General features: G+C 40.1%; 2 protein-coding genes and 1 long non-coding RNA gene across 3 annotated transcripts in view; 2 read left to right on the top strand and 1 right to left on the bottom strand.

The window, feature by feature from the left end:
• The first annotated feature begins 3,183 nt into the window (after positions 1-3,183).
• LOC139143671 (transcription factor Sp5-like) lies at positions 3,184-5,077 on the top strand. The gene is given in 3 exon segments (XM_070714181.1): positions 3,184-3,375; positions 3,647-4,301; positions 4,304-5,077. Coding segments are annotated over 3 exon segments (1,218 nt in total). The 5' UTR covers positions 3,184-3,324; the 3' UTR covers positions 4,816-5,077.
• Positions 5,078-11,888: 6,811 nt separating this feature from the next.
• On the top strand, positions 11,889-16,307 carry LOC139143688 (uncharacterized). Its single transcript, XR_011554657.1, has 2 exons — positions 11,889-14,420; positions 14,785-16,307. It is a non-coding gene; the product is annotated as an uncharacterized lncRNA (long non-coding RNA).
• A 2,550-nt stretch (positions 16,308-18,857) lies between these two features.
• The window catches only part of LOC139143687 (myosin-IIIb-like), a 46,070-nt gene continuing 41,256 nt past the window's right edge, over positions 18,858-23,671 (bottom strand). The window contains 4 exon segments of the mRNA XM_070714205.1: positions 18,858-19,181; positions 21,578-21,681; positions 22,075-22,186; positions 22,937-23,197. Of these exon segments, the coding sequence (XP_070570306.1) occupies positions 18,998-19,181; positions 21,578-21,681; positions 22,075-22,186; positions 22,937-23,197 (661 nt within the window). The 3' untranslated portion in view covers positions 18,858-18,997.

Raw genomic sequence — 23,671 nt, 5'->3', positions numbered from 1 at the left:
GCAAAGTATGAATTTACGGCAAAACCGCACCAAAAACGCGGCGGTGGACTTCGCTTGATCTGGGGCTTGGCAATCGGAAGTGTTCCAGTCGGACGGCCATAAAGGTCAACGCTATCTGTCAATCAAGATTATCTGTGTTTGTGAGGTTGGATGGGGGCTGGTGAGAATGGTTTCAGCGAGGCAACATCAAGGCCCACCGCCAATATCTACCTATTCATGCCTTTAGCGCTCAAAATTCACTGTCTATATGTACATCTCATTGAGCCCTTACTCAAAGATCACCGCCCCTTGTCAGTCACACAATAACAAATCCGATGTGTAAATGCGTTGTCTGTTACCGATCTCCCGCGTTCGTGAGAGACTGAGGGACTGTTGTGTGTGACGGCGTTGGTACCGCTCAAAAAACAAACCCAGGAAAACAAACAAGTGCTGGATTTCCTGAAAGCAGCGTTTCTTTTTTTGTAAAAAGAGACGAAAAGAGAGAAAAGTGTAGTTGAAAAGTTTGAAATAACAATGTAGGCAGTGTGAGTCAGTACAGCCAGTTGTTGACGTACAACTTGTGCCGCGACGGGGAAAGTTGCGGGTAAAGCCGAAAACAAGAAGGCGACCTCCCACACAGTTTATGCTAACGTTATTACAATAACTTCGGAAGGTGACGGTATAATCGGGAAAATATGATCTTTGTCGGCGAGGAGTGTTCATGGGGGATTAGTGTTTATATCAGTAGGCCAACATTGGTAGCGCCGCCACAGTTTGGTATCTTGCATATTTTAGGCTTGTGTGCGTACGCCGGCAAACATCAAACGTAACTATAGATGTCAATCACTCTCGGCTCACAAAGCGAGCATCGACTGGGGGCCTCCATGTCCATTACAAACATATCTATGGCAAGATGTAAGGAAAGCATTCTTCGCCATGTTTCAACATAAAGCGCTAAAAAACAACGCTTGCGATACAACAGAGTGTCGCTGAAAGTATTCCATCGTGGCATGGAAGTAGAACCAGAGTAAAGAAATGTTAGAATCTAGTCTATGCATAATCTGGAAACCGCTAATTACCAATTAAGGTGCGAGAAATTGACGACTGGTTTTTTTTTGGTAGGGTTTCTGCGGATTTATTATAAGCGATATGTCTGTAACGTATGTATGATTGTCGATTTAAGGTTTTTCTGGAGGAAAACAAATTCTGGTACTGACGTCGTTTTTTTTTTTTTTTTGGAAAACTAAAACGGTTGCTCATAGAAAAGCGCCAATCACATCGACCCATTTGACCTCCGTTTTTTTATATTTACCGACCAGAAGATCGCAAACCTTGTGATCAATCGCGACTGAAGGAAAAAAGGTGGACTGAATGAAAATATTTTCTGTATCCCCAAGGCGACGTTTGCAAATGATGTGGAATATGTGTTAGAATTGTTTGGCTTATATCAAATTGGAGACGGTTTCCTTTTCTTTTGAGCGAGTTGAAATTTTCTGTTTACGATATTCTGCGACTTGCACGGTGAGATCTGATGAGAAGTGAATAAGTAGAGATTGTTTAAAGTATATAATTGTTTACGAGGGGATATCAATGGCTCGGTTGTGGGTATTTTATTTATTGCTATTTTTAATGTCGCAATAACCACTCATCTGTCACTTTGACGCGTCAATTGAGAACGCCGGTGCGTGTAACACCGACGCCTCGAAAGACATCACATCATCGACATGTCAGGCCAGACGCTTGGGAGGAGCACTAGGCGGGCACGTTGTCACTCGCCGGTCCTCGGGGTATGAGTGTGTCCACAGCTCGTGTTAGAGACGTTGAAAGGGGAGGGGGTGCATTGGGGGTTGGCATTTCACTCCCGTAAAACCAACTAACCGGCGACTAGTCAATCGTAAAACATTACATAAAAATGCGAGACGGGGACGGAGATAAAATGATCGTCCCCGCTGGGTTTTCATGGTGCTATTTCGTCAAAACGACGTGTGTGTTCGTCTATAAAAAACGTTACACTACATTTGCAGTGCGTGTTTTCCTTCTCGCACTTCTGTAAATTAATAGAGCTTGATTGCAAAATGAAAATATATCCCCAATGAAATATGAAAACTGTATCGCCCTCGGCCCTTCTTCCTCGCATTTCTGTAATTTTTTACTCAATCTGTTTGCAGCGCGAGAATTGCTCTTCGGCTAGCTACCATCGCCGGCGCACAACCCTTTGCACTGGTATTAAATTGCCGTGTGTAATACACTAGGCTACCCACAAAGCTACAAGCGAGATCGGCTCCAACAAAGTCGTCTCCTGGTAAAGGTTTTTTTCCCCCTCCCGTCCCTGTTCAGCAGATGCTGTATGTTTGTACAGCTACTGACTGTATTAGTTCTTTGTTGGATCACGCATTATAGGAAACGCATTTATCCCTCTGAAGTCTGCCGACAAAGTGCGTATTGAAACTGTATTCCTAGCCAAACCCCGCCGCGCGCAAAAAGAGAAACGAACATAGTGTGATCTGCGGTTATGAGAACACCCTCCAATGTGCGCGACGACGCATTTGACAGTGGCTGGGTTGAGAGACGCACATGAGCACCGGTACGGTAGTAATTTGCCTCCAGGCCACTATAAATCATCGGCGGACGGGAGTTCAAACACACGCGAGTAGGGCAGGCCAATGCCGTGGTTGTGTATTCAGGTTACCAGCGGCACCCCTTGGTGGGCGGCGAACTTTTATCTCCTCGTCAATAGGGATATAGTGAGAGAGAAATTAGCTCTCAGTGAACCACGATAGCACGAAACAATGACACCCTGCATCGTCTTATCTCTTAATCGAGTCTCTTGTCAAAATTACCCAATCAGATTTGAGAATTGTCGGCTACACTTCTCTGATGCCGTGAATCCAATTTGCAAAGTGTATAGAAGTGGCACCCGCCGATTAGTTCATTAAGTTGCCCGCCTTTTGTCCCGCCTTGCCCAGCCCACGTAATAATCGCTTCTATTATACGTGTCAACAAACACACAGCAGGCCCTTTGTCAGCACAAAAGATTCAATTTCCTTTCAAATCGCCCGCTAGTTTGCTTTAATTGGCTAGCGGCAAAGATGAGACGGGGCAAACTCGTCGCTGATTGGGCGGCGGTGTATCAAAGCAGCCCGTTTGTCTCTGAAGTGTTACCGCCTATTCACACTTTCAGTGTACAAATTGGACAGCTCTGGGAGGAGAACTGCATAACTTCCCTACCCACACTCGTGTTCACAACACTGATCGTAGCTTCTGCCAAAGGCTAGTCAACCGTCCCACCGATCACTGTAGCAGTATTTTCTGCCCTGGAAATTTATTGCCAAGACATCGATCATTATGGCCACGCACGTCGCTGCCATTTCAACGCCCAGTTCTCAGTTTTTACAGGTAAGTCATAGCACGAGCAATATTGTCTATTTTTTCTCAGTTAAGTCATATTACTTTCGTATCTGTTGGGACAAATTCATTACCGTTTCGTAATTCTTGCGTTTTATGTTGCTACAACTATGATTCGATCACTATTTACGCAATTGCAATCGGAGTGCGTTGTCCGTAACTCACCATATGCACACAGTGTTTTGATTTTTCATGCCCTCAATAACCGTGCCGAGTGCCGTGCGACAAACACTAATTTGAGCTTTCTTATTTCGTGTTGCAGCATCCAGACCCACCGTCTGCTGATTTGAACAAGCCAAGTCCTCTTGCGTTACTGGCCGCCACTTGCAGTCGCATTGGTCAGCCAGCACCACAGAATACATCAACACCACCGCTGCCTCAGCAGCCAAGCCAACAACAGTCGACCCCGATTCCAACACCAACAGTTAGTGCCGCTCCAGCAGTCACTTCGGAGCCGAGGTCTGTGTTTCACCCCTGGAGTTCAACGCCCAGTCCAGTCGCTCCAACCACGGCTATCTTCCCGTCTGCTCACAGCCCGATCGCTGCTTCGCTTCCACCGGTCCCCCAGGCCATGTTCAACCCTCACCACCTTTCGCCGACCCCGGCCACCAGCATGTTACCGGGTCACCTGGCCGTCTCCGTCCCAGCGACGCCGTGCACCCACGAGTTGCCACCGACTCCGCCAGCCGAGCCCGTCTACGCTTCCGGTTTTCCTTTCGAACTGAACACTAGTCCGGTCAAGTTTCTGCCACACAGCGTACACAGTGTGTGCTCCAGTGCTTTTACCAGCCCGATCGTGTCGACCGCACACTTTGCGCACCAGGCACCACCGCATCCTCTGACCATTTCTACAACACATCGGTCTGCCTTCGACGAGGCCAACAGGATACCATGGTGGAGCGTCGAATCACAGAAGACCCGTCGCCCCTCACGCCCTCCGTGTCTCCTGCAGGATTCTGTATGCAACCCGTGATGTACAGTTCGTCGCCGGCGTATCCTCTCCCCATCGGCGGAATGGTACCAACACGGCCAACCACCATCGCCACTGCCCGCAGGTGCAGAAGATGCCGCTGCCCAAACTGCGTCAACGCCTCCAACTCCAGCAACCCAAACAAGAAGAAGCAACACATCTGTCACATTCCCGGTTGCGGCAAAGTCTACGGCAAGACATCTCACCTGAAGGCACATCTCCGCTGGCACACAGGCGAGAGACCCTTCGTCTGCAACTGGTTGTTCTGCGGCAAGAGTTTCACCCGGTCCGACGAGCTCCAGCGTCACCTCCGCACCCACACCGGCGAGAAGCGTTTCGTCTGCGCCGACTGCGGTAAGCGGTTCATGCGAAGCGACCATCTGTCCAAGCACGTCAAGACCCACAGCACCAAGAAGACAAAATCATCAAGTGACAAGTCCGAGGATGTGTCTTCACAGTAATGTGCGGAACTTTATATTTCGAACTCTCTAAGCTTTCCCGGCTTTGGACTATTTTGAACAGTACTTGAAATACTACATGGACACATTGCCCACCGAGCTGTATAATTATATGTACAGCGCCCCTTTTGAGCGATATTTATTGTGTACAGTGCATCTATTTTACCGACATTTTACCGGTTTTCTTTTTCATAACTCTTTTTGTTTATCCCATGAGATGGGATTCGATTGTAAGTTTCGTAATAAAACTGATTAATAGACCGAATTTGATGGTATATTGTTGCATTTGTGATTCAAGTGATGGGTTGTGAACATGTAGTGGCGTGTGTGAGTCAGCAATCCCCTTCGATATGAACCCAAAATCTCCTCGAGTTTTCACAGTTCACAACTTTGCCCTAGTATCTGAGCAGTGCCCACTATCTGAATAATCGACATACGATCCATGGCCCACAGGTATACGACTTCGACATATGTCTGCTTGTAGCTCTCACAGTTCACAACTCGCTCTTTTGGAAATAGTTCCATCAAAATAAATCGAAATATTGTGAGTCTCGACATCCCGAACTTCAAATACTTCTAAATCGGCGTTCAAATCTGTGTTTTTTGTATCAGTGCAAAACGAGAAAACTCGCCATCCCGAACTCCATAAACTTCAAATCGGCATTCCAATACGACATACCAACGAATAGCAATCCGTCCCTATCTCAATAACCGTCACAAATAATTATGTACCTGGTAAGAATAGCCATTGTTTCCGTCTGTTCAAACACCTATACAACATTCACCATGGTTTCGGCGACTTCCATGCGCCAACCGACCCTGTCTCAGCCATATAGTTATACCTTCTCATCCACTGATCGGTTACTCATTATTTTCTTACGATTATTTTGCATGGACTGTCGGGAAAAGACGAGCATACTTTTGTTACCCACGATAAATCTCACTATTGGTAGAACGATCTGCATTTCCAACTCTCAACCACACGTGATCACTGGTAACAGTAATCCGCGGACATTTTGTTTTATTTGATGACGCATCTCAAAACGGCTAGCTGTTCACGATTAGTTTATTGTCGTGTTGCGAATACGCCCATCACAATCGGTATTAGGTTATTGTCGTATTGCGAATACGCCCATTAAAATTGGTATATGAAATCTCCCTTAGCTGTGGCTTTTTGTGATAGTATTGCTGCTCTTTTTGTAAATTACAGAAACTAAGGCTTACTCCCAAAGTCATGTCGGCTATCTTCGACTTCTCAACACAACGTGCATGATTGTAACGTCAAATGTCATTGTTGTAAAATGGATCCCATCCCGGACTAGAATTCATCTATCAACAATAACATCGGGGTGTCGTACAGGATTATTGTCATGGCAAAGTTAATATACGCCATATCTTTTTAATTTTCCGAGTTCGCCAGACACCAGTGTCAGGTGCCGAGCGGATTAGGATAAGAGTTAACGCTGAGTCGGGTACATATCTCTCTCACTGGCGTTGGCAAACTAATCGAGATGGCGAGAGACCGATAAAAGTGCGGACTATTTGGGTCCAACGCTTTTTGCCAACGAGCCCCACTACAGTAGAGATCTCTCGTTTTGTCAAAAAACACACAAACAAACAAAACAAGCAAAAAGCAAAACATACTGCAGAGGTAAGCCACAAACATTTTACACGGTGTTCTTAGAGAAGCGTTTATATCAATTCCAAAAGCTCCACCTCAAGAATGTTCATACGTCAGTACTGCGTGCCTACAGAACTTACCGGCTAAAATATATCTATCGCCACAACATGTGCAAATTCTGCTACGGTAAGGTAAAGCGACGTAACTAAGTTTAAAACCCTCTACTCTTCAACTTTTTTCGCATTGTTGAAAATCACGCATGATTTTGCCATATTTGCTGTTTTACACCAAATGTTCTACCATTCAAATACCAATTTTTCCTCTGTTAACGAAAACACTATTTTGCTTGTAAACAAGCAGGTCCCCTTTTTTCGAAAACAATTATCCTATGCGTTTACAAAAAACAGTTGACGAACGACAGCGATAGTGGATGTCAACCTCTTTTGGCCAATATTGGTCTTGGTCGTCGGATCACGTTGGAAGACCTCGTTGAATTGAAAGAAATATCGCTTATTTTTAAGCATTAGACGGATTTTAGGACTCCGATCTTTAACAAGCAATACGTGCCACGAGTGCTTTAATCATCGGCTTGTTGTTTGATTGTAATCGAAAATCGTAGACATCATGTCTCTAGCGTCCGCCTACAATTTTCTGCCCTGGCTATCACTACCCCATGTCCTTTGATGGGTCCGAATCTGACCAATAGGTCGGGTCAAGTCCCGCTTTGCTGGTCCGTCCACAATCCCTTTTTTCATCAAAATGAGGGATGAGGTCGGTCGCGTCATTTTTTCTAACAGCTATATAGGTATCAATTTTAGTAACAGACTTGCCACCACCGGTGTCTTTTGAAACACAATTTACCGTTTAATCGGGGATTTCGAACGTGCGTTCCCATGGAAAACTCAAAGTGTAGGATCTCATAGTTTTGACGCCTGTCGCAGCGATGGAAAGTACTGTTATTTTAAATCAGTAATAAAGGATATGGGGAAACGCGAAATCCTGGCAAACGACCAAAAAACCGCAAAACAACTTCCTAAGTACGCCATGTCGGAAAACGTTGGCTTTTGCCGCTACTCTGACGTCATAAATCTTCAAGCGGTTTAGCTGGAAACTTGCAGGATCCAACCAGCCCTTCAGACATCATCGATGTTGCAAATGGCGAAGATATTGATAACAGAATTAAAGAACAGATTCAAAAAGCCGGCTCGCTGTCCCTAAGTGTTCACAGGGCTCTCTAAAAAGGGCACCGAAAGGAGATTGCTCAAAATGCCCCAGGCTGCGCTGAAAAGCACCGCCGTCACAACAGCTGTTGACAAGCTCGGCGTACAGCGCCATCTTGCGTCAGTGACGCGAAAAGGGTTTCCGCATATAATTTTGCAGTGAGTGACGCGTCGAGGTTGCGAAGTCTAAAATGTTTTGGATTTGAACGACGCTGTAAAGGTACCAAACTTGATACGAAAATCTTTCTTACAGTTGTTACTGAAATCTAAGTTATAGCCATTTTTTCAATCTGCAGTGGCTGGTTTCCGTTTCTTGTCATTAGTACATTGTCGGTCAGGCCATGGTCAGGCCTAGCCTACGCGTCACAGGTAACAGTCTGAGCTCATTCACATAAAAAAGCAAACTCCACGGAATAAGTAAAGTATGAAATGCATTTTTCCAGCACCAACACCGATATAAATACAAAGATACTATATTGACAACGTTGGAAAATACATATGGAAACTTTGCGCGCTGAAATCGGCAATGAGATTAAATAGATTCCCCCATCCCTAGCCTTTAATGTTGTGCATGAAAAGTGATCTATGGCCCAAAAATCTACACGTAGTTGATACAGTTGTTGCGGTGCGATATACCCACAGGGAAGCAGCCGTTCTGTTCTCGGACGTACATGTGATGTACGGTCTATCCTTGAGAGGACTGGTGCAACTGGATTCACCGAGTTACGCGTGACAACAACGGCACTATCCCCGTGATTGGCTGTGCTCACGTGTCGGTCTGTTGGGCGCGATTTTCTGCAATCTGATCGAAAATGGGGAAGATATAAAATTTTAAATCGGACCGACAATTTGTGACTTCAATCGTTCATATCGTCTGAAATATACTGGATTCGCCACTCATCCAAGAACGCTTAATACGTCATCTTTGGGATTTTCCATGCCGACTTAAAGGCGACTGCGCGTACGCGTTATATTTCGCATAGTATCATAAAATGTAGTTCTAGTAATAACGACATAATGATTGACCGGATGGTGTAAGATAGGTTCGCCGCTCGGTTCTAAAATAGTCTAAATTTGTGTCGTACCTATGACCTGTTGACTGCGTACCCTGCAATCATATTTTTATGAGAGGTAAGTGTACTTCATCCGTTTCGAGAAGCTTGGCAAAATTTTAAAAACCTACGACTGCTTTATGGTATAGGCTTAGAGAAAGCTGCTTGATTCAGTTACTAAAAGTTGGCAAATCTTAGCTTTGAAAAAAATTGTTATCGGAAAACTGCTGTCCATTATTTGTCTTCTTGTGTGATATTCACTGAGTGTTGACTCTCTCTCTCTCTCTCTCTCTCTCTCTCTCTCTCTCTCTCTCTCTCTCTCTGCCCTATAATATAACAATATAATTTCATATTTGAGGACCAGCAACAATGCTAGGCTAATAGTGAACGGTTATTAGCAACTAAAAGCACAGCTGCACTGAAAATTATATGCAATGAAGTAATTAATATCATGCAAAAAGTGAGCAATTATTGGGGGAATCCACAGAATATTTAAAGATTTATATTTCTCTCATACTAAAAGTCCCTCATGGTTGTACAAAGTGTGGGAAAATTCTCAGTGCAGCTGTACATAATGACAAGCCATACAGAAGACTCGACAACGAAAGCTCGGCTCCATCCCGTCACTGTTCGTACGATACCGCGTTTCAAATATCGCCCAGGTCCTCGCGCCGCCGTCGAGTCCGTAATCATGTTGGTCGAATAAGACCCGTTTATACACTAGACTGACACAAACCACATCTTTTAGAGTATGATAGATGTATTAGATTCTACCTAGTGGCCACTATGGCTTCACGTGGATAGCACGGTTCGCGTTTTTGTTTTGTTTTGTTATGTTTTTCAGTTCCCGGTAACGAGTCAACTATCTCGAGCCGCTGTACTTACATGAACGATTACTACGCCAGCGGACAGTTTATCACAAAAGTTCAAATTTAAATACTTAGTCCACAACTTGAAGCTCTTATTCTTGTCCTAAATCAAACTTTATCTTGGCTTTTACTTTCCTAAAATTTTTGCACCCCTCCAAAAACACACTCGTCTTCTGTCGGATAGTTTTAATTTTGGGTCAAAATCCAAGCCGTTCCAGGCTCAAAACTATTAATTGCTTATCTGTACACAGATCGACAGTCAGCAATCATTTTAATAACAATTATTTTATATTACATATAGAACTCAAGTTCCGTACGTATTACGATGGAAAAGTGTGGAAAACTGCTTGCATAAAATGAGGTATATCCCGGATATTGCGCGTCAACAGGCTTTACTTTTCTGATTGTTCATTTAAAGGGACATTAGTTGTAACTGTTGACTAATTTTTACTACTCTTTTTCAATGTACCAACTAACGAATTTTACTATGATCCGATCATCATGACAAATGCCCGTTGACGTGCTTGCCAACACAGCCTGTGTATGTGAAATGACCATTGTTATTGTTGATAAATGTATTCTAAGTCCGGACCTGAATACAATGGGGAGGGGGTGGTTAGGGTCAATTAATTACCTTTCTCTATCTGTTAAATATGAAATTAGACAACTTTTGGAGGAATATGAAATGATACAATGTCTTTCTTTGTGTATAAACTAATGATGAGCATTAACATATAGACATGCTCAAAGTCTGTGGGCATATAGATACCAAAACTGAGTAAATTATCGCGTTTGTGGTAGGCTGTTGCGTAGATCGTTGAGTTGAGTGAACGCAATGGCCAGCCACTAACTGCTGCTGTCGAGAAAAACCAAGCGATTAGAAGACTACATTACATGTCACCTGTTAACTCCGTTACTAAAATATTGGCCATGGTTCTAGATAATTTTCTTTGTTGGTGACACCGGTATCTGTGTCCACTATACCGGATTTAGGGATGATGTCAAGGTCAATGGTATCTGATAGGCTTATTCAAAGGGTTGCACCTGCAAGGACAATCGTATCTGTCGCCACAGGCCACGTATGAACGCAGTTACTTCAAAATAGCCCGACTCGGAACAGACCGTAGGGTTATCAGTAACACATGATGGGCACCGTATGGCGTGAACGGTTGATTGACACGAGCACTCAAATCAGGACGCATTAAAAGGCCTTATTTCCCGCACTGATTCTAAGCCGTGAATCAAGCAAATGTAGATTTGTGCACAGAATTGAAAATATTAAATGGTAAATTTGTAAGTTTAGATCAGAGGTATGTCAGTTAGTGCAGATTAGCGCAGCATGAGACATGTGACATCGTCTCAGGTCGCCTGGGCTCAATCGGTAATTTTCGTTCGAACACTGGCGGCGCTGTTCACGAGCTTACGGACCAGTATCACAACATCGGGTCTCACACAGTGACAGAACCCCGCATCCGGGGAAAAGATGTTGGAAAGTATCCCATTTGGCTAATCTCAAAACCTAAAAAATATGAAAATGGTGATTTTTTGAAATTACGTTTTCGAAAATGGTAAGAGATACTATTGATGACCCCTACAACATGACGTGAGGGCGAGGTCAAAACTGCTTTGCGGGAACTTCCCAGCGAGAGGAGGGTACAGGTTTTAATAGCCTTTCCCCGTTGAGAGTCCAAACTACGAATAACTTTGGCCGTACATTCACGTCAAAATCCTGCCTTTTCTTCAAAAAAGGGCTAACTTGGAGTCAAAAGTTGAGCTGGAGTCAAAGAAGTGGAGTGAAAAATCTAACAACTTATCAAAATTTATCGGTCAAAGGTCTACAAGACGCGAAAGAAAAACGAAAAGGGAGGGGGCTGGGTTGAAAAGCCGCAGGACGTGTATACCCTCACTATAGTCCCTCCACCCCTCTGGTGAAGATGGTTTGGAAGTCAACGGCGATATCAACAACGTATCGCGGTATCGACCGACACCCAGGCAACTACACACCAACATATTAATTAATATGGATTAAATTAATCTTGGATGTTGTCAGCAGCTGGTAGAGTACCTTGGTCGGAGAGAAAACTGAAAAGACCATCGAAACAAAGTGCAATATCACAAATGCGTTCTGATATTTGAGCTGTATTAAAAAGTTAGGAATGGACAACTGAAAATACCTGGGATACGCCACATTGAATAAACGCGCTTCGATACAAACTGCGCATGACCGAACAAAGAGTATGTGTCACGTTCGGTAAGGGGTTATGACCACTTGTTTCGGGCAAACGAACAAATTCTGCTGCGAGACAAACTCATTCATTGAATATTTCTCTGACAAGGATCATTTATTCGATATTTGGACATAAATTTGTACAACTCTCAGATAAAGAATAATTTCAATTTGTAATAAAATTTTCGTTTCATACAGAGACACGTTATAAAAGTACTCGCTGTATGGTACAGCTCTTGCAAAGTACAAATGTGTAAACGCTGTGGGCGAGCAACAGATGGTACAGCGCCCTCAAACACGACAAAGTGACTAGTTGTCCGCGCTCCATAGCGCATCGCTTCTCTGCGATACATTGCAATTTCTCGAAACAACAAGTGGATGTTTACCGTAGTACTAGTTTGTTATCGGTAAAGTGACGGTTACAGTCTAAAATCGATTAGCAAATATACAATACATGCATGCCATATCACTATTATTAACATGAGAAAATTTTTTGTACATCCACATAAATTTTTCAATAAAAATATCAACACCAACAAATTCATCCATGGATATGTCTCTTTTTCATTTCAATCTACAATCGAAGCTGGAATGTACATTTATAAAAAAATTAGTATAGTGAAAGTACTACTATAATTTTTAAAAATTCAAATCCCCACGCTATTTTTTAAAAACCTGAAAAAATATCTGAATGAGTTGTACATTTTGAAAAATTCAAGGCTTAATTCTGATCCAATAATGCTGTACAGAGTACTGGTCATCTGACCACATCAATAAATTATTCACCAAGAGATGACTTTTCCTTCATATGTAAATATTCACATGTATTTTCAATACAGGGGTTTAAGTCAAGTTCTAATGCTCTGTTTGATTTTTTTTTTCAATCAAATGATTTACTAGTAAGTTCATGATAAATTAAAATTCCTATTTTTTTAGAAAAAACTCTTGATTATTATTTTCAGGAAGGAAATAAAAGTAGGCTTTAACTAGACTGATAGCAAGCTGGAATCGGAATTGGTAGTTTGAGTAGATATGATAAATGCCGCGATATGATTATAATCTTGATGTGTGCTGAGAAAATTTGAAACTAAAAATATACACTCAGTACATAGTACAAGACAAAATATGACAAAAGAACGTGGGTGTTTGCAAGTCATGCAGACAGAAACGTGTGGCGCAAAATGTGTGTGTAGGCACTATAAAACAGCAGACATATGTCCTCGCCATATTGTTGATATTTTGAACTCGAAATGAATATTGTCCCTCTGGTTAGCAATATACAGGAATGAAATTTGAAGCATCAAGGTGTGTTCATGATTGGAAAGACAAAATTCTGTAATTCACAAATTAACAGTCTTGGTTACTTGCATTCACTACACAACACCCCCATCCCCCCACCCCTCAAAAGACTGCTCAAAGTTTTTCACGGCCAGATTTTGAGGCAGATTTCCTTGTTGCAATACAGTGGTGGGAACTAGGGAAATACAGTTGAATTGATTTAAATGTTAACATTCACAACTTTCAAATCATTTTGCTTTCAATATTTGAGCTATATACCCCCTTCCTAAACCCACTTGTGCATTCATTTCACTGGCTTTGCCGGATTTCATGCACAATATGCTGCTTGTTCACCCCTAATTCCCAGTAAACCGGTCCATATTCTCTATGGGATTACAGTGGGTTTGGGCCAAACCAAATCGCTGAACAGGTTATTTGTTTGCCCTTTGTTTGGAAGTCAAGATGAAATGAGAAACCTTCGTCAAGTTTACAAAGTGAATAATATCGCTGCATGATGTGGCAAACGTCAAATATAATATGGCTGTACACAGTCCCTCCTTTTGTGGAGGGACTGTGGGCTGTACTGTATATGCTGAAGTTTAATTTTAGAGTTCGGTCAGGTAGCAATCAGTTCATCAGCATATAAAAACCATGTAAGGCTAAAAACATAATTAGCTTCGTTTCTCATCCTGGATTTCAAACAAAAATGATGCGGTGCCGCCTTTCTTTTATTTTCATAATTTTTAAAAATAGGATTCAACTATCAACATAAAAAAGCTATGTGTTTACATGCAGTGGTTTTTCTGACATTGTGCAAATGCTGGCTTTTTTAACTGTTCAGAATTTCTACAAGTTGGTGAAAGCTTTGTCTGTAGGAAATGACCTTGTACTGTTAAAAACCAGAATGACTGCACTACAGCTGATGCCCCTACCCCCATGCATCGGTTCACATCAGATAAAAAAAATGCAGATTTTATTCTTTCAATAAATAAGCCAATCATGATGTGATTTGTTGTCATGGAAACATCGCATGAAGATGTGGTGATTTCAAACAAGATGAGAAATTGCGGAATGCTGTGTCTGTATATTAGAATGGACTGATACAAACATTGAAAGTTTGTCAAAAAATACAACTACCACAACATACTGAGTTGATTAAGTAAAATAGTACAGAAATACGACATCATCTCTTCTTTGTTCAGAGATGTGACTTTTACATCGACATGAAAGAACGCAGCGATGACTCCCAAAAATGAGATGAGCAAAAAATTTTGCAAAAATTCAATCACTTCATTAAGCATTCTGAATATTTTATCTGCAGCATACATATTTAATTTTAAGGTAGTATGCACCTCGAAAGTGAAAGACTTAAACTTTTGCTCTAACTTTCCTCAAGGAATCTTTCAATCATTCTCTTTCAAAATCAAGAATAAAAATAGGGGGTCACCGTGCAAATTTTGGTACTAGAGAAACAAATTACTCAAGATTTACCGATATTAGAAATTCAAAATGGCCGCCATCCCTGTGTTAACTCTATGGAGAAAAATAAATTTTTCGAATTTCGAAAAACTAAGCCGGTGAAAAGTTTTCTTTCACCAAGAGCTTTAAAATGAACCCCCACATGTTGTATATCAGAAGAGAATTGTAAAAGTTTGAGAGCCCGAATGTCTGTCCCCGAGGTGCGTTCTACCTATTTAATTTTAAGGTAAAAGATCAAAAATTATTATTTGAATTCATGTTTGAGTGTGTACATGATTGATATGTTATTGCTACTGACTGAGATAGAATTGACAACTGCAACTCACCTATAATGTATTGCTTGTTGAAAGAATTTTGGTATATTTTCGTCTTTATGAGCAATTTCCCGCGACACGGTTGCCGGTCAGCATTTGATCAGAGATTTGCCAGCACATATGTGATGAAAGACTGCATGAAGTAAACCCTTGTCTACACTAAATTGTGTTTTCAGTTATCTGTTTCAATATGGGTTGATGGATTACTGAATACCTGCAGTGGAGTGTGGGTGACAGCTGTTTTACAATTAACGAGCGGATGAACAAAACCAATCAATAGTAAATAGATTACACACGCACACTGAGTTGGCCTGTACCGTTCTTGTGCTGATGAAAACGGCATATTTTAAAGACTGACCGTGGAATTGTCTCGTATAAAAGAGTGGGTTTTCAGAAGAACCAAAACTTTTGCCCAGTAGCTTATAAATTACAGTACTTTACATACTTGTCGGATTGTTAAAAACTTTTGCAAATTGGGGGCAAATTATCATGGACAGGTGGCCAGAACGGGGGGGGGGGGGGGGGGGGGGGGGGCATTGGTGTATCCCAACCCTTCTTGATGAAAAACATTTCACTTATGCATGTGTGGGTGGGGGGGGGAGGGGGTGCCTGCTCAAGTTGGTTAATGGTGAGTGAATCTTCAGTTAAAAATGCATACACTGACTTCAAGAAACTTATCCTTATTAATTCAAGTGTGTTTTTTGGTTGTATTTGAACTTTTACAACTTAGCACTTGTCAGGCAATGCAGTGGTGTTCACTGACCTAGATTTACCAGATTTGCTGGAGTCAGTTTCCAACAAAACCCAAGGGAGGTTATCTCAGATGTTTGGAAGTGTGGAATTGTTCACGTTGTCACCAAACAGAACAGACATGGGCATGTACCTGTATGCAGGTACGCTAATTTATCTGGTTCTAAAAAAACCAGGCGGCTTGTTATTCTCGTACTGTAAACGTATTAACTATTTACTACGGGGTTGAAGTTCATTATTTTCACTGATAGAATTTGCCACCTTAACTCCCAGTGAATATGTTACGGTAGAATGTGCCTCGGGGACAGATATTCGGACTCTCAACCTTTTCCAATTCTTTTCTGATATACCACTTGTGGGGGCTCATTTTAAAAGCTCTTGGTGTAAGAAAACTTTTTACCATCTTACTTTTTTGAAATTTGAAAATTTGAAATTTAAATTATAAATTATAGAGTTAACACAGAGATGTCGGCCATTTTGAATCTCAAATATTGGTGATTTATTTCTCTATTACCAAATTTTGCACAGTAACCCCCTAATTTTATTCTTGCTTTGGTAAGAGAATGGTTGAAATTTTCATTGAGGAAAGTTTGAGCAAAAGTTTAAGTCTTTCACTTTTTGAGGTGCGTACTAGCTTAAGTAACAATAAGATTCTATTGTTTCACTTTTGAAATTTGTGAACTTACATCTCAGTGAAAATGTCCCACACATCACAACGGTGGAGTTTTACATCTTATGAAAATTAATGATTTTTACACTATTGCGGGACACAATCCATCAGTTTCATTTTGGTTAAAAAACGACAGCTGTGTTGGCATGACAACAGCAAAGAAAGAGAGATCAACCAGTGCGTTGAAATGAGTTTCCACACCACTGGAGCAACTATCATTTCACTTTAACAAAAGGAAATATAAGATGCATTATATTAACATCCAAACGTTTACCCTCAACAAAACTGGTCAAAACTGGCAGATAGTTTCATCAATTAATTTCAGATTTACCCGCTGTTCATACCTTTACAAATGCTGATTATAAAACATAGGGCCAAAGTCCCTGAAGCTACTATAGACATGGATACAAAATTAAGTATTTCCTGACTGTATGAAATAATCTCACTAAGGTCATCCTAGGGACATGTAAACCAAATATTAAAGCTGTCTGACCAGCGGTTTTGAAAAAACAAGCGACTCAACAGTTGACAGAGCTCTGCTGTGTTATGTAGAGAATAACCTTTTGTGACACATGTATTGATGAAGAAGGTGGATATCTTTGATAGCTCATTTCAGGATGGCCTGACCAAAAATGGAAAAAAATTCCGTAAAAATACAGATTTGCATATGTCATCAGACTATATTAGTCTATAATAGCAAATAAACGAGAGTTAATTACATTCTAATTAAAGTAAACAAGACTTGCTTAAATCAAGATTTACGTCATAAAAAAACAGCACATCTGTCAGGTTATAAAGAATCTTGAGCGGTTATCTTTTAATATATTATTTTCATCCTATTAACCAAGCACATTTTAACTTTCAAATTAACTTGTAAGTTCTGTTGAATAAGTTGAGACTGTACGTACTCAGAGAAAGCACACTGAAGAGACAAATGTTTGAAACTTAAGAAGTTCAAGGTCATCAAAAGCATTATAAGGAATCATGTTACACTTTCATTGCACTGTTTACACAGATTGCATAATTGCTATAAATAGCACATGAGGAATCTTACAGCCCAGCTTATACCATAAAAACCCATCACTTTGACCACTCTTTTAATTGACCACTCTATTTTTTTCCTCAAAAAGTAATCTTATTTTATCCTTACCAAGTCAACTATAAATGGAAATTAGAACTTTCTCTATCTCTATTTATTTGACCACCCTATCATGACAAACTATATGAGCAATTTCTTTTAGATAACATAAATGGTAGTTCAGAATATATCAAAGTTGGGATTCTGGAAAGTTGCCTTTACATGTTTTCATCCTCCAAGATGGTAAGCATTTCACTATGAACTGTCAAAAAAAGTTGAACTTTCTGATAATTCCACACTAAAATTATTTTGGCTTTGATGATTTCCTAATTAATTCAATTATTAAAATCACATTAATTATTTTTTCTGGGTGGATTGATAGGGTTTACACAGTACAAGAATTCCATACAATGTAAATCAAATTTTGACCAAAAATGACAAAAAATTCCTTAAAAATACACATTTGCATATTTCATCATAATTTGAACAAATCTCAGTTGGGTTATCCTAGGGACCCGTTATACCAAATAACAAAGCTGTCTGACCAGCGGTTATGAAGAAGAAGAAGATTTTTTACCAAAAACACCTTTTTTGGCATAAATTTGCCTATTTTCAACAATATCAAAAAATTAAAAAAGTAGTTTCTCAAAATCATATTTTTCATCTACACGACAAATATCAAATCAGTAAGTACTGCGGTTCTCAAGATATTTGAGTGGACGGACGCCTCACATACATACATACATACATACATACATACATACACACACACACACACACACACACACACAACACACACACACACACACATACATACATACATACATACATACATACATACATACATACATACATACATACAGACTGATGACGGACGCCGGACGGATACCCATCCCAATAGCTTCTATAGACTATAGTCTATAGTAGCTAAAATATTAGTTTGAAATAATTTTCTGTCCCAAAATATGAGAGTACAGGAGCCTGTACAATGGCAATAAACTGGTTTTTAGAGGCAGCTAGCCACTGTCAGGTCAAATTATATCACGACAGGCTGGCATGTCACGTAAAATTTACTGACAAATTGATTATTTGCATAGACTTAAGATGTAGGCATTGGTCTCCAGTTCACTCACTTCCTACAGAATGACCAATCGTAATCGTGGTTACTAAAAAGAAACTATATATTCCAAGTGTGAGTTCTCATCTATGATTAGGTAGAACGCTTTTCAAAGGCCAAGCAGTCTGAAAAGTTGATTTAAAGTTTGATATGTATATTTACCGTCCAAGTTTAAAAACAGTAACTTCCAGTCCCATCTGTATCGTATTTAAGTAATTATTGCATAGGAGAACAGTGTCAACTCAGCGTTGTCAGACTGCTCACAAACAAAAGAAAGTACCAACACTCTAGTCAGAGGGCGCCCTAGCAAAAATTCCCTCCCATTGCCAATCATTTTCACAGTCATTAAACATAGCGTGTGTAACACAGCTGTATGCTTTGGTGCTGAGGCACAAAAAGGCAAACTTTCAATTGAACTATTGAACAAAATAAAACAGTGACTTCACATCGGGCTGGCCGAAAAAAAGGCTAAAAATTTAACTGAGAAACCATTACTTTGTATCTGTTCATTTATTGTGCGGATATTGCATTGGCGTTGAACCGTGCTGGCACAGCCGCCGAGTGAGACTTTCCGATGATTTGACGGATGTCAAAATGTCCCTGCTCGTCCACGATTATTTCTCCCGTCGTTCCCGGTGCTGGGCTCAGTCCTCCCGGTCCGTATAATCCGTGACCATGGCCTGCTGGTTTGGCTCTGAAATGTATAAAAAAGTAACAATTTTATGGAATACTGTGTGAACAAATACTATTGGTCATTCGTGTACTGACATTACCAACTATTGCAATGATACACAAGTGGGAATTTATACGTATTGTTAGACCAAATATAGACAGACTCACACACAAACTGACGACACAGAAAGCGTAAAAAAATACTGTAACAATGTCACTGTCGTATTTCATTGTTTGTATTTAATTTTCTTACTTCTGTACTACACAGTCTGAAAATTCTTGTTTGACTTTCCCATCAGCAATTCGACTAAATTTTGAATTTCGTTGGACACCAAGTTTCTGTGTTATACACAGTCAATGCTCTAGATATGAATTGTATCCTCTGCAGGACTTTTTACATGGAAGTTACTTAAATAAATAAATAAATAAATAAAATAAATAAATAAATAAATAAATAAAGAAGTAAAAGCAAAATAAGTATAAAATAAATATATTAGACTTTACAAAACAAACATATCACATACTCATATACGCACAGACACACAAGAAACACCTATTTACTGTTCAGTATTTGTTCTATAGCACTCATTTATTTCCCAGAGGGCCGTGCATTACAAGCGATACAATGCTTTTTCCTTTCGATGCAGGCCAAGGGGAACAGCAACGTATTTCTGCTAACGGACAGCCCCTCAACAGGATAATAAACGGGCACTAGTATAATTATATAGATACAAAAAAAACCACGATCATCCACATCATAAAATAATATAGATACAAAATAAACCCAAAATCATCCACATCAACAAACGGCACATTCACAATCATGACATTGTTAGAACAGTTTACTATTTCCTAATTGCTGGAAATTTAATAACACTTCAAAGCACATTTACTGTATCAGTTTCACGACATGAAATGAACAACATAACTTCATCATGACCAACTATATGTTAGATAGATATTTTAATAGAATAACTGAACTCTGACCCAAATTATTAAAAAAAAACATAAAAACAGCTAACTCACTAAGAACCATACAAACAAATAAATGAAAAATCATAACACATTATTATAAAACTTTTTTCTGTTTTAGCTCAGTTTACCTGATCATAAAATCCATATTTCTGTGGAGAGTATAATCAGTTTGTCAACGGGTAGGGATTATCAGAAAGGAAAGCTCCTGTGGTGATGGTTAAGGGATATAATTGTTTGTAGGTGACAGAAAAACGTGACATTTTCATACAGCGCCCTACTTTAAAAGGTGTGTGCTGGTACATGCTGTTACACAGCAATCGCTATGGCACCGCAAGCGTGTTGCTGACAGAATAACGCTTTGAATCAGCGCTGGCAACCGGCAGGCCTAGTCCTACAGAGCATGCTCAGTGGAACCTTTCACCATCACCTCTATTAAATGCAATTGAAGCTTCCCTTTCATTCAATCCTCTTACCCAGAATGCAACAGAACAGGAAGTTTGCTTCAGACAGAACTTCCTTCGACTTTAACAGTGTTGAACTTCACACATGATAATGACTGTTGCATTCTGACAAAAATGCTACATTTTCAGCACATTATCGTTTGCTGCGCGGCAACTACACAATCTACTTCTATCTCTACCAGTTTAAATTACCTTCATACGTATATGATCTCCCAGGGATTCAAACTTGGATGGCAGTTGTTAGTGGAAATGAACGAAATTAGTAAAATGAAAAAATGCACACCAGGAAAATACTCATGCAGATGAACGAATTTGCATAGATGAATAAATTAAATTAAAGTGGCTAATTGAAGGAGGAAGGCATTGCAATGCAGCATGGGATAGGAAAACAGAAACATTATGCGGTTATGAAAACGTAAAGTGTTGCATTGGTCTGTAAAAACTTTGAAAGTAAATAGATTACACAGAGCAGATTTGTTTATGTCTCTGCTGGAACAGCCATCGACAAACTCTGTATTTTTCAGTGTGTATCTGTTTACCCATGTTTACAGCATTTATATTCACATCTGCCAAGCTAAAAGAAACTTGACTTTTGCAGTGAAACAGGTGTTGAAAAACTTTGCAAATAAAGAGACAAGATCAAAGGCGACAGTGACGTGACTTTCAGCAACATGACACAGCATTGAGAGCAATAATCAGCCATAAGGCATATGTGCCCTACACCTAGCAATAAATGCCATACATTGAAGTTTGCAAGTTTCAAGCAACAATTGAAAATATATCCACTGATGACAACTCCAGCCAAAATGTTGAATTCATTTCATTTTTAGAAGTTCATAGACATGTCAGAAATTACAACGCATTCTGTTAATAAATGGTTAAGTTACATATGGAGATGTTTTGTTAAATGTTCACGGGTCATTTTTGAACCGACCCATCAATACGATTCTTTGAACTTTCTGATGATTTTCTTATGTGTTACCTGTTTGGCGGTATTGGCTCCACGGTGTTGAAGGAAGACGTCCTTTCAGGAACTGCCTGGTAGTTGATTTGTGCCTGTATTTCAAACTGATTGGCATAACCACCCTGAAATCAAACATTATGAACCGTCAACACTCCATCTTGAAAATCTGAGGTTTCACAGACAAGTTCCTTATTTCATACACCCTGCGTGATACCAAGGGTATCTGACTCGAATTCTGCAGTGGTCTGTTACTCACAGAACACACTGCTCCTAATACTTCGATAGCCAGTCTGCCTGCAAGAACTGTAGAGCTCCCTCAGGAAATATCATTACTATTCAAAAAGCCTTAATAATCTTATCTGCTTTCCGCACAACTGTTTACGACAAAGAGTTATACAAATTTTTAAGCAGTTGAATTTACTGTCCATACGATATGCTGCCTTTTTTCGACAGTCTTCAGCAAGAGTGACAGGATCTGTAATGAACTACGACACGCAAATCCAAATCATATTTACCTCCTTTTCCATCGACGAAGACCTTGACGATTCTCCATGGAAACCAAATCCATTGAGATTACCATCAGCTTTGGAATCCCTAGAAGTGCTGTGAGTTGAAAGTCTGTTTGGTCTGTGGAATATCAAGAGACATTAGGTACTTTATTATTTTCAGTAGTACATGTATCTTTAGAATGGAGGGGGGGGGGTTGTCGCATGAGGGCGCTCTTCCACTCAGCTCTCAAGTACAATGTAGGAGTAACCTCATTTGATGGAACTTATGGGCTACTGTATCTATCATTATGATTTTCATAAAGTAAACATTTTTTTAATCCCTGAAGAATTTTACACATAAAATACTTAGCATTCAGCCTGCTAACATAATATGTGGATTGTTGTGTGTGACATACATGGTGTTTTTCACATTAAAACATGAAGTTATATTCAAACTTATACTTTCTTTTTACTAACATCTTCTTGATAGCAACATTCCAATTCATATCAATTCACCACACTTTAGTAAAGTGTAAAACAACACTTCATTATTAAAACTTCAAAATATATTGAAAAAAAGCAACAGACATCACATTTTACATGTCTATTTGTGACGAAGATTAGATTTTTTAAATTTACATACTACATTTTATATATGTTGACATTAAAAGTGTCTGAATTTCCAACATGTGTTTGTACAGAAAATGCACATGCACTTCTGTACGAAAAGTTGCTATCTGGATTAACATGTCAAATATCTGATGGTCATGCCTTTCTGTGATGTCATCAGACTAGTTCACTTTAGAAACAGGGGTGTGACTGGAATATATCCCTTGTTGTGCTTTTATTACTGTGACAGAAAAGAAAGAATGATAAATTCTCTTCTCACGTTTCTTGGCCTCTTCTTGATGAGGATTTCCTTGACAGATCAACTTGGGAGTACATAGGGTCGTGGTCATGGTCATGGTGGCTGACAGGTTGGTGAGCCAGGCTGCTGCTGGTCTGACGTGACGACTGTGACGTGACGGAGCCAACCTCTGCGTATCCGTTCATCATGTCATCAAGGTATGCTGAGAGTGGGTCATCGTCGCCGGACACGATGCTGGAGTAATACTGGTTGTTGCTGCTTGTTGTCAATGCTTTGGATTCTCTGCCAGGGGCATAATGGAACATGAAAATACAACATTTTTAAATTTTTATAATTACCCCTGCAGGACACAAACAGACATGCCCTGGCAAAAAACTAGATTTGTTCATGGTCATCGCCTGGCCTCACTTCAAGATTTGCATGTCATATCTTTTTTTCTTCCCTATAGCCAGTTCAACAAAATCCTCACCTCTGTGTTCAAGAACACTGAAATGGTTCATAAGTTAGCATCAGTAATATTGACAGACTGTATGCATAAAGCTTCACATTAATATAATGCAGAATAAGCAAGAGAAAATATGTTGCAACAAGATAAAACAAAGATAAACCTTTTGCAAATCTCGTACTGAAGTGGTTTGGGAAAAAAATGGAAAAAAAATTCACAACTTTTGCACTGTACCTGTACACAGTACTGTACAGTAAGACATGTCTTGGAACAGAGAGTTTAAATCTTTCATTCACAACCTTTTTCATGAC

Source organism: Ptychodera flava, chromosome 11, assembly GCF_041260155.1.
Source record: "Ptychodera flava strain L36383 chromosome 11, AS_Pfla_20210202, whole genome shotgun sequence".
Taxonomy (NCBI): Eukaryota; Metazoa; Hemichordata; class Enteropneusta; family Ptychoderidae; genus Ptychodera; species Ptychodera flava.
Note: the sequence above shows the minus strand (reverse complement) of the source record. Positions and strands in the feature narration are given on the sequence as shown.